Source organism: Phalaenopsis equestris, unplaced genomic scaffold (genome assembly GCF_001263595.1).
Source record: "Phalaenopsis equestris unplaced genomic scaffold, ASM126359v1 Scaffold000203, whole genome shotgun sequence".
NCBI classification, from domain to species: domain Eukaryota; kingdom Viridiplantae; phylum Streptophyta; class Magnoliopsida; order Asparagales; family Orchidaceae; genus Phalaenopsis; species Phalaenopsis equestris.
Window position 1 is genome coordinate 927,093 of NW_018164645.1, and position 14,563 is coordinate 941,655.

The window sequence follows — 14,563 nt, forward strand, 5'->3', positions numbered from 1 at the left end:
TTTTTTTTTTCACAGTTATACAAACATGACTTCTAGGATATCAGTTACAGACAGAGGTATTTTGTGTTATTGTGGAATACCGGCTTCGTTGTTCACGTCGCGTCAGTCTCATAGCTTTGGGAGGCAGTTCTACGGTTGTGCCAAGGGAGTTTCAGCTCGTTGGGGGTTCTTCCGGTGGGTTGACAGTCCCTCATATGACACGACCGACAGTCATGGGAATCCGGTATTTTCTCACTTTGACAGTGCAGATGAGGCCAGACGTAGCCAGAGTATGAAATTAAACATTTTAATATTTCTGATTGTAGTTGTACTCGTATTTGTACTTTTTTTAGTTCTCTTAGTACTCATGAGGGTGTGAGAAATGTATGACATCTTTTAGTTATGATCTGTGATGATTTCATATTTCTGCATATGCTCCAGTACTACCAATAAGCTATTCTGAATAAGCTGCCCCAAACAGTTTTATCACAAAGGGGCATGAATGTCATTTAACCACCAATAAGCTATCTTGAATTATCAGATTATCAGAATAATCTATGAATAATCAACGGCTGCGCCAAACAGACCCTAAGTCGACGATCAGAAATTTACCGTAGCAGGTGTCAACATTCACCATGTGGCGAGACCCTAGAAGAGCGGAAACGACGAGAACCCTGGTTTCCACTTCACTGCATTTCTCTTCGTCGTGCTCATCTTTCTCATCGTTTTCGTGGCTTTCATCTTCGTCTTCATCCGGAAGCGGCTGCCCACGATTCGTCGTATTGAGGTTGAAAGGTTTGCGTTTTGTCAAGCTCGGTCTCTGCGGCATGTCGTGCTCGCAGGAAAAGTGATTTTGTACGACCTGTGTCTTATTCGTGCGTCGTTTAGCAGTCCTGTGCTCGGCGTTTGCTCCTTCCTTCACGCGCTAGGTGCTCTGCATCACTAGTCCTCCTTCAACGCTTGTTCCTTCACGCGCTAGGTGCTCTGCAGCGCTAGTCCTCCTTCAACGCTTGTTCTTTCACGCGTCAGGTGCTCTGAAGCGCTAATCCTCCTTCAACGTTTGTTCCTTCACGCGCCAGGTGCTCTGCAGTGCTTGTCTGAAGCACGATAATGGCCTCAGGGCTTTTTTGAGCTACCGCCCTTGAAGGTGATAATCCCGCCAAATCCGCCGATGCTACAGGGGTTCACAAATGTAGCTCCCATTTTCACCTTGCAGATAGTCCGATGTTCTCGCAGATGTACCATGATTCTGTTGCAGGTCATGGAGATTGCAATCTCATCAAAAAAGTAGAGAGAAAAGCGGGCAAACCAGCACTATTCTTCTATGTCGCTGAAATTTTAACTCGTGCAAGAAAATACAAATTTTTACTAGTTGGAAAATTCCAATTAGGTCGCCTTAAGATGAAAATTATCAGGAAGATTTTTGAAGATTCAAACTAGTTGGGGCTTGGCATGTGAGTCTTTTCGACGGAAGACATGTTATGAGACATCTGAGTATCGAAGAAGATTTCACAAGGATTTTCTCAAAAAAAAAATCATCACAATCGATGGCAATCATATGAAATTGCTATAATTGACCTATGATTTTGATCTCAGTCAAGAGTCCCCATTATTGTCTATCTTGTTCTCATTACCTGAACTCAAGTTTCAATCGTTTGACTTATCTATCTTTTATACAATTGGGGCTATCCTTGAAAAATCTTTGCAGGTAGACACACCTACAGTTCATTTCTCAAGACCTTCTATTGCGAGGATTTTGATTGAAAGGAATATTACACTACAGATGTAGAGGAAGTCTGACTTGACTCTGTTCACAATGGTTATTGACAAAAAATTATTATGGAAAAAAACCTCACTACTGCAAGCACTGCAAGATATTCAGACACCTGCAAGAGAAATATTTCAGATTGCACTCAAAGTTGAGAACCAATAGTCAAAAGCAGGAACATGCCGCTTTCAGTAAATTTGATGACAGCCAACCTGAGGAGGGAATCACCACAGCCCCTGGGAACCCTTCTCCAGACCATACCATAAGGGATAATGTTCGGACCGAAAGTCAGGATGACCCCGCAGCTCCTATTCAGAAAGCATCAGGTGCAGAGGTTCAGACTGAAAGTCAGTATAGCCCCGCAGCTCCTATTCAGGAAGCATCAGGTGCATGAGTGACAATTCACACTTCACATACACTGGAACCTATCGTTGTGGCAACGATTGTCTTTCCTTCTACTACAGTTCTAATATTCAATCAGACCGAGGATCACATGAGTCTGTCTTCAGATGAAGAATGACAGGTTTACACTTCTCGACGAAAGAAGAAGGCTGGGGGCACACTCCAACTTGGAAATTTAATGGAAGATACTTTGGTTACTCCTGACAATGACACGACACTTCAAAGTTTGTTATCTGGCCCCGCTCCTAAAACTCGAGGAAAAGACATGACTGAAGTGACTCGTCCCTAGCTACTTGTTTTTTGCATGTGTTTAATTTTTTGAGTCTATCTGTAACATTTTGTTGAGATAGTATTATAATTGGTATCGTATGAATAGGGTGTCTCTATGGGGTCCTCTCATATAATCTTTATGTATCTTTTCTATTTCAATAAAATCAGCCCTTGGGCTTTTCAATTGATGAGTAGTATTTTGACCCAAAACGAGCCGAACACGAACGAACAAATCTTTGTTCGTGTTCGGCTTGTATATATATCGAGCCCAAAAAAAATTATTCGTGTTTCAGCTCGTTAACTTACCGAAACTTAGCGAAGTAATCGAACACGAGTTTCTTAACGAGCTGAACAAAAGCTGCTCTGGAACGAGCCGAACACAAGCTGCTCTGGAACGAGCCATTTTGACAACCTTAATGCCTCTGACTTTTATTTTAGGGAGATTGTGAGACTGCATGGGATATCCAAAATCATCACTTAAGACAATGATGTTAGGTTTCTCAGTCACTTTTGGAGGACTTTGTGGGAAAGGCCATGCACTAAACTTCAATTCAGTTCAACAACGCATCTCCTTACAGATGGTCAGATGGATTTAACAAACAAGAGTCTTGGAAGTCTACTAAGATGCTTCATTGGGAAAATATCGAGTAGTGGCATTTGATTCTTGCTCAAGCATATTTTACATGTAACAGATCCATGAGTCAAACTACATGTTGCATCACCCATTTGAGATCGTATACAGGTGCAACTATCTCACCTCAATCGAATTGGTATTTGCTATTGTTGATGTCAGGGATCAGCGAGGATGCTGATGAACGTGTGCATAAGATTCAGAAGCTCCATGAGGAATTCGGAAAAGAGATCACTAAGCAGACTAGCAAATACCAAGCACAAGTGAACAAAACGTTGAAAAAGTGACCCTTGAGGAAGTAGATCTATTGTGGACCTGGCTAAAGAAAGAGAGATTCTCAGTAGGAGCATTCAAAAAACTCAAGTCAAAGTGTGCGAGCCTTTCAAAATACTTCAAAAGTTGAATGATAATGCCTATAAGATCTACTTGTTAGAGGACTATAATTTTTATGCCACATTCAATGTCGCAGATCTCATATTGTCTTACAAAGGTTCGGAGGCTTCAATGGATGAAGTCAAAGCTCCTGAACCCCGGGAGACTTATGTTGGGCTTGACCTGGCTGAACCGTCTCAACCAGTTCAGTAGGTATTTCGGTCCCACAAGAGGCTGGACTGGACAAATGTTTCATGGAGCAGGAAATACTGCCCCCCCCTTTTTTTTTTTTTTTTTTTTTTGGCACAATTTTTTTGCTGTTTAAATATTTTAGGGTTGAGCTTTGTTTGTTATGATTTCAGAGTTTCTGCCATCAAACATCTCCTTTCTTGTTAGGGTTATATCTTAGGACAAGTGGTGCTTCGCCGTACTCCTTTCCTGCTGCCTGCCTGCCTTTGTGCACCTTCTCCTGCTGCAGACCAGCTTTCCTGCTTCTTCTTTGCTGCCGTCAAACTCAGCCCGCGCCTGTCCTGCTGTTGCCGAGGCCATCTAGTGCCCCCTCCTGCATCTTCTTTGCCGTCACAGCCTCCCTACCTTCACTTGCTGCCATAGCTTCTCAAGCCATCCTCACACATCTTGTCCAGCTGGTGCTCACCAGCTTCGCCCTCACCCTAGAGTCCGTTTGTATTCGAGTTATATTATTTCTAGTTTTATGAACTCTTGTTACGTTTCTTTCTAAATTTCAGCAATTTTGTATTTGTTTATTCTCGGGTTACTTCTGTATCAAGTCTTGGCATTGACATTGTTCAGGCCTTTCCCGCATCGTAATAATTCTTTAAAGAGGCAAGTATTTCCTTAATTAATGTTTCATGAACATGGGGCTTTGTTTTTAATAATCTGTCATATGCATTGAACAGTTTCAATTCTTTCAGAGAAAGTTTCTGTGACATAGCATGAAAAGCAATTACCTATTTTGCGGTATGAGATAATGAATTGCACCATTTTCTTGAAGCTTTTTTGCTTCTAATATTCTGCTAATCTTTCTCCTAACATTGTTCTTTGACTGACAACGAGTAACCTTCATTTTTTGGGATTTGTCTAGTTATGTTAAGCTTAATTGTTAACTCTGTTCGGAATTGCTTTTTGTAACTTAATAATCCAATCTCTGCAGGATGATTATGGGATGGAATTCATTGTCATTGACATGGGAAGAGGTATTTAGAATGTGCACCCAAACATCAAACTTTATCATGTGCCTGTATTGTTTTTTTCAACACGTCTTTACTTGTGTAATATCTGTCAGGTGAGCCCATAGGGATATATTCTGCCCTTTTAAAGCAGATAGCTCATGAGATTCATCCTAAGTCCAGTTCGAACAACACTTGCTTTGATTTATCATGGAGGGATCTGTCTTCCGCTAAAAAGATGGTGAAGTATCCATCTATGAGCTTTTAATCTCATTTTGATTATCAAGAACATTTAGTTGATTAGTTGTAATTGATCTTATGTGTCAGGATTTTCATGATAACGCCCATGGGGAAGTGCATGGAAGAATAAAATGTGCTTTGCTACTTTCCATTCAAGATGATGTTAATAAAGACAACCATGATCAAAATTCTGGGAGAAGAGTTGGATTAATACAAATTAGTCCTACAAGAGAAGGACCATGGACAACTGTGAGGTTAAATTATGCTTCCCCTGCAGCTTGTTGGAGATTGGGCAATGAAGTTGTTGCCAGCGAATTATCTGTGAAAGATGGTAACAGATATGTGAGCATAAGGACCTTGGTTTCTGCTATTAATAACACCAATTTTTCCATTGATCTCCGTCTTAAATCAAAATGTTATACTGACAACTCAGAATTTTTGGATGTTGAAAATGTGGAAGGGAACGATGGTGCTGATTATAGCAGAATTCATATGGATGAAATCTTTGAAACAGAAAAATACAATCCATCTGATGGTTGGGTCAGCTGTCCTCAGTGGTTGCCTTCCTCAAATTCTTATGCTACAAGGTCATTTAATGATGCGCATCAGGTGAGTACATAATGTTTTTGTTGGTTGAATTTATGTAGTGTCTACGCTCATGTGGTTCAAGTTTTGCCCGTTGTTGCTCTATCCCAAACCAGCTTACATTTACTATTATAACTGGCAATGGAAGAATGCATGAAATTACTATTCCACTCGTATTTTGTAGTCTACATGTTAAACTTTTATATTTGTATCAACTTGACTAGCTTTTTATTTGATAATTTTGTTCAGGCAAGCTGAGAGCTTTATTTTTTCTTATTTTAAAAAATTATGTTATTAGATCCCAATAAGGATGTGTACAAGAATTTATGTGAAACTGAATTCTACAATAAGGATATATATGGATAAAGACACAACGATGGTGTTCACGAATTGACTAGGATGTCTTGCAAGAAGTATGATAGCAATGGATGGGACATGCCACTTGTTGGTTTCTTGAAGTTGAAAGCCGATAGTGGAAGCAAAGATTATGATATATTTTGAAGTCCGATCTTCTTGAGAAGAGACTAATCTGTTGTAGAGCATAAACCGGGATATTTAGAGATAAGAGATTGAGAATAAGTATGAACAAAAGGTGACTGTTGTCTTATCTGAACTTTTATTCAACATCAATAATGAGATTATTTGTACTTTCTATGTTTGAAGAACTGTTTAATTTTTTTAAAAATTACTTGATTCTTCTATTTTGAGATATTATTTATTTGTTTTTTTTTTGTAATTGTCCTTGAGGGTTTTCTCTTTAGTTAAAAGGAGACTGGGTTTGCGATGGGATAATGTAGAATATTGGGTATGTGTTTCCCATAGATTTCTCTTTATATATCTCGCTTCCCCAACCCTCAAAATCTTCCACTACGATATTAGATTTAAAATCATAAATTTTATTTGTTAATATCATATCGCAATTTAGATAAATATAAATTTTATTTGCTTTGCGTTCGTGTCTGCTCGTAAAGCTTCTCATCGTTCCTACCGCAGCAACTTCGCTGTAGCTCAACTCCGACAGCTCTCCTTACTCTGATGGCGTCTTCTTCTTGTTTTGTTGAGCCGGACAAAGTTTTATTTGCTCACGTGGTGGGTAACCCTCAGGTGGAGTCCGTAGTGGGATTCCCCTCAAGTTATAAGGAATCTCGTGAGGGTACAGATGATTGTTCTTTTATTAAAAAGGGAAGCAGGAAATGTGAAAAAAAAGCAATATTTTTCTCTGAATTAGAAATTTCTACCCTAACGGAAAAATTCAAGTTTGCTCATTGGAAAATTTCAGTGGGGGCACCCTCCTATGGAGGTTATCAGGAAGAGTGTTGATGATCTTAAGCTAGTAGGCAAGTGGAAAGTGAGACTCATGGATAGAAGACATGTGTTGATCCAACTAACAGTGACTGAAGATTACACCAGAATTTTCTCAAAGAAATATCTTAATATCAAAGACAAATCAATGAAGTTACTCAAGTAGTCTCCTAATTTCGACCCAAATCATGGAACTCCCACTGTACCAGTATGGTTTAGTTTAACTGGTCTCAAGCTTCATTTTTTTCACCATCAGGTTCTATACTCTATTGGGGCAATCTTTGGGGATCCTTTGAAACTAGATCTGCCCACTTTCAACTTAATTAAATCCTCAGTGACCAGAATACTTGTGGAAAAGGATATTACTTTATCTGATGTTACTGAAGTCTGGCTGAGCACAACCCATAATGGTTGTTGTCAACAAATCATCACTAAGCACAAACCCCCATATTGTACCCATTGTAAGATGTTTGGTCATATTCTTGCTAAATGCCACAAATTTCATCCTAATTTGAAATCTAAGGTTCAAGTGAATAAGGATGGGTTTAACCCACTATTGTGGACATTTTAGTTCCACCTGAGGAGGATACTACCAGACAGAAGGTGTCTGTTGCACCTGAGGACCCCTCCCATGACACTGTTATTAACTGTTACTGCGAGTAATGCGATGTTGACACCTACAAACTCCATACAAAACAATTCTAATGGACTACTGTCTATAAATGATAGTGTTCAGACTGATAATCAGGAGAACCTCGCAGCTCCACTTCTTCAAGAAGTAACCGGTGTAGCGACAACTCACACTTCTCATATTGTAGAATCTATTGTGGGTACTACTGTTCCTTCTGGTTCAGCTCTACCCCATCAGGCGGATTCTTCGAAGGAAAGACAGGTTTACACTTCCAGGAAGAAGAATGGAAATCTACTAGAGCTCACGAGTCTTATGGATGATACTTTGGTTACTACGGGGAATGGTCAGCACCTTACCAATCTACTAGTTGTATCCCTACCGAGAACTAGAGCCAGAGGCAAGACTAGATTGGGATGACCCACACTTTTTCAGCGCCCGGGTGGTTTTTGGGTTTTTTTTATTTCTATATGTACCCATCTTTTACATTTTTTGATGTGTGTTGTACCGTGTGGTTTAGGTGTTTAGGCCCACCCATACAAACCTAACTGTATCTTTACCTTTAATATATCAAATATATATATATATATATATATATATTTATTTATTTATATCGGTGCCTTCATCATGAACACAATGTAGCGTATGGGTTGGACTGCTTCTCTGTCACGTGACTATTTTTTCACGTTGCTTGGCATTATCCTGCTACTCTCACTCCTGAGCTTTATAATTTGGGTGATTCTAAGATTGTGTAAACCACAGTTGAAAACTATATACGGCTTGGAGAAAGGCCATTACATTGTTACTAAAGTCAGTAGGTGATTTTTGTGGATCGATAAATTTTTTGCTTTCGAAAGCTTGGACTTGTGTCAGGGCCTGCAATCGTAACATCTTAAATTTGATTCATTTGTTTATTTTTTACTTTTGTCACAGAGCTAAGACTTTAATAGATGGTAGTGAGGAGTTGTGCTTCAATGGGGCCATGTCTTCATCATTTGTAGTGCTTTCGGGGTTCTTGGAACACATGGTATTTGATGATGATAGTCTTTTTCTTTGGAGCTTTTCCATAATATATATATATATATATATATATATGCATACGTTTTTCCTTCGTCGTCCTCGCCTTTCGTCAGGCTCTGCTAGGGTTTCGCCTCACGGCGAACCCTAGCCTCTGTTGTTGTAATTCCACGCTCGTAGAAGGGGCACACTCCTCTGTTTCCGTTGTCCGATTCGTCGAGTTGCGCCTGTGTCGCTGCTCGTTGTAGGGTCTATCGCGCTACGCGGCTCTGTTTCTTGCTTCTACGGCGTTGTCTCTCACCGCTGTTCTTCTGCGCGGCTTTTGTTGAACTAAGGTTTCGACTCTCGAGCTCATCTGCGGTTCCTGTCTGCGGTTTATTATCTTCTGCATAGCGACCGACCTCTTCGGCTCTCTGCCCGACTTGTAGGGCTTCTCCTTGCTCTGATGGAGCTTCCTTCTTCTTTGATTGAAACTGTCAAAACCTCCTTTGCCCACGTTGTGGGTAATACCCAGGGGAGACGTCGGTTGTGTTCCCCTCAAGTTATAAGGAGAGTCGTGATAGTACAGATGACTGTCCTTTTATTAAGAATGCAAGCATGAAAAGTGGGAAGACAACACTCTTTTTTGTTGAGTCAGAAATTTCAACCCTGACTGACAAATTTAAGTATGCTCTAATTGGGAAATTTCAGTGGGGACGCCCACCTGTGGAGGTTATCAGGAAAAGTTTTGATGACCTCAAATTAACAAGAAAGTGGAAAGTGGGGCTCGTGGATGAGACATGTTTTGATTCAGTTAACCGTGCTTGAAGACCGCACTCTGATTTTCTCCAAAAAATATCTTAACATTGCTGGTAAACCTATGTAGCTACTCAAGTGGTCTCCGAATTTTGACCAAAATCATGAAAATTCCACTGTACCAGTATGGTTTAGTTTACCTGATCTCAAGCTACATTTTTTTCACCATCAGGTTCTTTACTCTATTGGGGTCATCCTTTGGGATTCTTTGAAGCTAGATGATCTGTCTACTTTCAACCTAACCAGACCCTCAGTGGCCAGTATATTTATGGAAAGAGACATTACCTTACCTGATGTTACTGAAGTTTGGCTGGGCACAACCCATAATGGTTATTGGCAACAAATCGTCATGGAGCACAAGCTCCTATATTGTACCCACTGTAAGATGTTTGGTCATGTCCTTGATAAATGCCACAAATTTCATCCAAATTTGAAATCTACGGTTCAAGTGAATAAGGATGGGTCTAATCCCACTGCTCTTGACATTTTAGTTCCACTTGGGGAGGATATTACCAAATAGGAGGTGTTTGTTGCCCCTGAGGAACCCCCCATGGCACTGTTGTTACTGTTACTACAGTAATGTGATGCTAACACCTTCAAACCTCATAGAAAATAATACTGATGGACTATTACCTACAAATGATAGTGTTAGACCGATAATAAGGAGAGCCTCGTAGCTCCACTTCTTCAAGAAGTTTCCGGTGTAGAGGCAACTCATACTTCACATATACTAGAACCTATTGTTTCAGCTCTACCACCCCATTAGACTGATTCTTCGGAAGAGGAATGACATGTCTATTCCAGGAAAAAGAAGAAGAATGAAGGCCGCTCCAGCTCGGGAACATATTGGATGATACATTGGTTACTACTGGCAATGATAATCATTTTACCAGCTTATTTGCTTGCTCCTACCCTAGAACTAGAGGCAGAGGCAAGTCCAAATTGGGTCGCTCTCTAGCCACTTGATAATATGTATTTCGGCACTGTTAGGTTTTTTATTTAAGTATCTAATGTATTTTTCTATTTTTTTTTAATTTTGGAACCATTTATGGTTTTGTGAGGGCAGGGTGTCATGTTTGGGCCCTCCCACGCATTGTATCCGTGTGTGTGTGTGTGTGTGTATAATTTCGATAAGTTTTTCTTTGTTAGGGTTTACTCTGATCGCATCTCCAATTTCGTCGCTTTGTCATGCTCAAAGAAGAGGGTCGGGGATCGTGTTGAAGCAGATTTGTTGCCTCCCTCTCGCATCTATGCAAATACGTCGACAACCTCTACTTGACAACGCCTTCTCTACTGCCTCTACCGTTGAAGGCTTCAGACCAAACTTTTGCAGTTACCCCTAAATCATGCATGTTCCCGCCTTCGTTTGTTGTGTTGGAGGGTGACGAATTCTGTTTCATCAAGAAAGTTGGTAGGAAGAATGGGAAGTCATTCATCCTTTATACAGACGCTTAATGTAAGATGCTTGCTTCCTCTTCTTGTTTGAATTTGGTCGAAAATTCATTTATTGTCATCTCAAACTGGAGCTTATTCATAAGGAATTTAAGTTTATGCACCTTGTTGGGGAGTGAAAATTTAAGCTTTTAGATGGGCGGCACGTTCTTATTCAACTTAATAATGAAGAGGATTACACACGTTTATTTGTTAAAAGACTAGTTTGGATTGATAACACAACGATGAGAATTTTGAAATAAACTGTGTATTTTGTCTCACAGACGGAACCACCAACCATTTTGGTTTGGATTCGCCTCTCTGGTCTGAATTCCATCATTTTAACCAAGAAGTGTTACACTCTATTGACATAGTCTATGGTAAGCAACTCAAAACGGGTATTCCCATTTTTATTTTTTCCCGTCATTTAAGAACCAGAGTGCTTGTTGAAAGAAACATTGCTTTAAATGCTCCTGAAGAAATTTGGCTAGGCTTGCAACATCAAGGATATTGCCAAAGGGTTGTTATTGAGTCTTTTCCTATGTATTGCTCTAACTGTCGTATGTTTGGTCATTCCAATTCTCACTGTTACCACTTACACCCCCATCTAAAACCACAAAAGCATAGTGCTCCTCCAGAGATCCCCCCTTCTAACCCGGCCCAAAGTGCCGTTGAGAACCCTTCCCTTCTCAAAATTGGTGACACTCGTGATCATTAGAAGGATATCTCTGACCCCAATAACATAACCGTACCATCTAGTCCACCGACTGACGTTGCTGTAGGTTCAATTGTCACCGCGGGAAATCATTCAACTCTTCAGTCTCCACATACTGCTGGAGAAGTAGGTTATCTAATTATGCAAGGAAATGATACTTCTATTACTCCAAAATTTTTTGAGCACTGATGTTGTGGTCACTCCAATCTTAGAGGAGTGCCAACCTCAAAATGGGCAACAATCTGCATACAATCAACAATCAACACATTGTTAGTGATCAAAAGGGTGGATGAGTGTAGATCTAATGATGGGCAATAGTTTGCGCCTATTTAACAATCATTGGATCAACAGATTGCCTTTGACCAGATAGGAAGTTCAACGACTGAGTATTGGCAGGTTTAAACATATAAGAAGAGGAACAAAGGAAAGTGTAAACTCAGGCGTATACAGAATGACACGTTGACTGTCTCGGGCGACGACCCATATACAAGGTGTTTGATGGACTCCCTCCCAAGAACCAGGGGGAGGGGGAGGGGGAGAGGCCTAATCCTTAACGAACAGGATTAACCCCCCCCCCCAATTTAATTTCAAATCACGCACAGATTTAATCTCGCACAGATTTAATCTTCAGCACAATTATTCAACGTTTAATTAGGGGTTATTTGGGCATTGGCTGGTAGTATTGTGGCGATAAAATTGCAGAATTTTTGCTCCATTCAAGATCCTTTCCTCACATACGTCCTCATATGCCATTTCAACACTTCAGTGTTTGTTTTGGAGCCTTTTCTTGATGTTATTTTTCTTTTTTTTTGGTATATTTTGTACTTTTTGGCCTTTTTGTGTGCATTGTATACCTTGTGAGTGGGTTTTGCACCCACTCACTAATTTTATCAATGAATTTATATATATATATATATATATATTATGAAAAGCCCAATGACTGATTTTATTGAAATAGAAATGATAAATAAATGTTGAATGAGAAGAGCCCAAAAGAGACACCCTACCCATACGATACGGGTATAGTAATACCCCAACAAAAAGATATAGATAGACTCAATAAAATGTAAAACAAATTTAAAACATACAGAAAACAAGTAGCTATGGACGAGCCAATTTATTTTTACCTCTTCCTATAGTTTTGGGAGCGGAGCCAGATAACAAACTTTGAAGATTCATGTCATTGTCATGAGTAATCAGAGTATCATCCATTAAGTTTCCAAGTTAGAGTGTGCTCCTAGTCTTCTTCTTTCGTCGAGAAGGGTAAACATGTCATTCTTCATCTGAAGACTAGCTCATGTGATCCTCGGTTTTATTTGATGTTAGAACCGCAGTAGGAGGAAAGGCAGTCGTTGCCATCGCGATAGGTTCCAGTGTATGTTAAGTGTGAATTGTTACCTCTGCACCTGACGCTTTCTGAATAGGAGCTCCGGGACTATCCTGATTTTCGGTTCGAACATTAACCATTGTAGTATGGTCAGGATAAGGGATATCAAGAGCAGGTACCAACTCCTGTTTTGTGGTGATTCCCTCTTTAGGTTGGCTGTTATCATGTTTTACAAGGAGAGCGTTCAGGCACACGGGGTGCACTAATAGTGTGTTTCTGCTTTTGACTATTGGTTCTCATCTGTGGGAGCAATCTGAAATATTTCTCATGCAGGTGTCCAAACATTTTGCAGTGCTTGCAGTAGTAAGATTTTTGTTCTATAATGATTTTTTGTCAATCACCATTGTGAGAAGATCCAAGCCAGACTTCTTCTATATCTAGTAGTGTAATATCTCGTTCAATCAAAATCCTTGCAATAGAGAATCTTGAGAAATGAACTGTAGGTAAGTCTACCTGCAAAGGTTTTCCAAGGATAACCTCAATTGTATATAAGGTAGGTAGGTCAAAAAATGAAGCTTGAGCTCAAGTAATAAGAACCAGATAGTTGCAATTGGGGGTTCTTGATTGGGATCAAAATTAAGGGTCCATTTGAGCAATTTCATATGTTTGCCCTCAATTATGATGAATTTTTTTTGAGAAAATCCTCGTGTAATCATTTTCTATGCTCAGTTGTATCATAACATGTCTTTCGTCACTCCTTTCAATCTCCAATTAGTTTGAAATCTACAAAAACTTTCTTGATGATCTCCAATTGGAACTTTCCAACTAGTGTAAATTTGTATTTTCCTGCACGAGTTGAAATTTCAGCGTCAGAGAAGAAAATTGTTGATTTTGCTCGCCTTTTTCTCAACTTTTTTTATTTGATTGCAATCGTCATTTCCTGCAACAAAAGCATGATAAATTTGCGGGAATACCGCACTATCTGTGAGATAGAAAGGGGAGCTTCGTTTGTGAACCACTGTAGCATATGAGGGTTTGCCCACCTCCGGAGTAGGTTCAATCCCAAGAGAGGATTGAAAAGCTGCATGAAGAAAGGCAGTCAAGGCACTGCAAGGAAGCAGCAGACGGGTGACTAAGACCCGGCTCAGCTGTCGAGCAGAGCAGTGTCGAGCTGAGAGTCGGTTCAGTTGTCGGGCAGAGCAGTGTCGAGCTGACGCTAGAGCGCAAGGCCCGCACGAACACGGAGCACAAACAGCTCTGCCGCTAGACCGCAGCACGGCGAGACGACTCGACGAACGCGAAGCACAGTTCTGCAGCCAGAAACGCGACGACGCGAGCACCAACGTCGACGACGAAGACGATAGATGACGCGAGAAATCCGTGTAGCTGACGCTAGGATTCGTTGTGAGGCGAAACCCTAGCAAAGCGGAACGCGAGCATAGTGGCAAGATGGCATAAGCACAACTCTTTCCTGTTTTGTGGTGATTCCCTCTTTAGGTTGGCTGTCATCAGGTTTTACAAGAAGAGCGTTCAGGCACACTCGTTGCCATCGCGATAGGTTCCAGTGTATGTTAAGTGTGAATTGTTACCTCTGCACCTGACGCTTTCTGAATAGGAGCTCCGGGACTATCCTGATTTTCGGTTCGAACATTAACCATTGTAGTATGGTCAGGATAAGGGATATCAAGAGCAGGTACCAACTCCTGTTTTGTGGTGATTCCCTCTTTAGGTTGGCTGTTATCATGTTTTACAAGGAGAGCGTTCAGGCACACGGGGTGCACTAATAGTGTTTCTGCTTTTGACTATTGGTTCTCATCTGTGGGAGCAATCTGAAATATTTCTCATGCAGGTGTCCAAACATTTTGCAGTGCTTGCAGTAGTAAGATTTTTGTTCTATAATGATTTTTTGTCAAT

The 14,563-nt window shown here is 40.4% G+C and overlaps 1 protein-coding gene across 1 annotated transcript in view; it reads left to right on the plus strand.

The window, feature by feature from the left end:
- Positions 1-14,563, plus strand: part of LOC110022921 — a 264,353-nt gene that overhangs the window by 186,389 nt on the left and 63,401 nt on the right. The window contains exons 44-46 of the mRNA XM_020722082.1: positions 4,594-4,636; positions 4,726-4,850; positions 4,937-5,458. Coding sequence (XP_020577741.1) covers positions 4,594-4,636; positions 4,726-4,850; positions 4,937-5,458 — 690 coding nt within the window. The remainder of the gene's footprint in view (positions 1-4,593; positions 4,637-4,725; positions 4,851-4,936; positions 5,459-14,563) is intronic.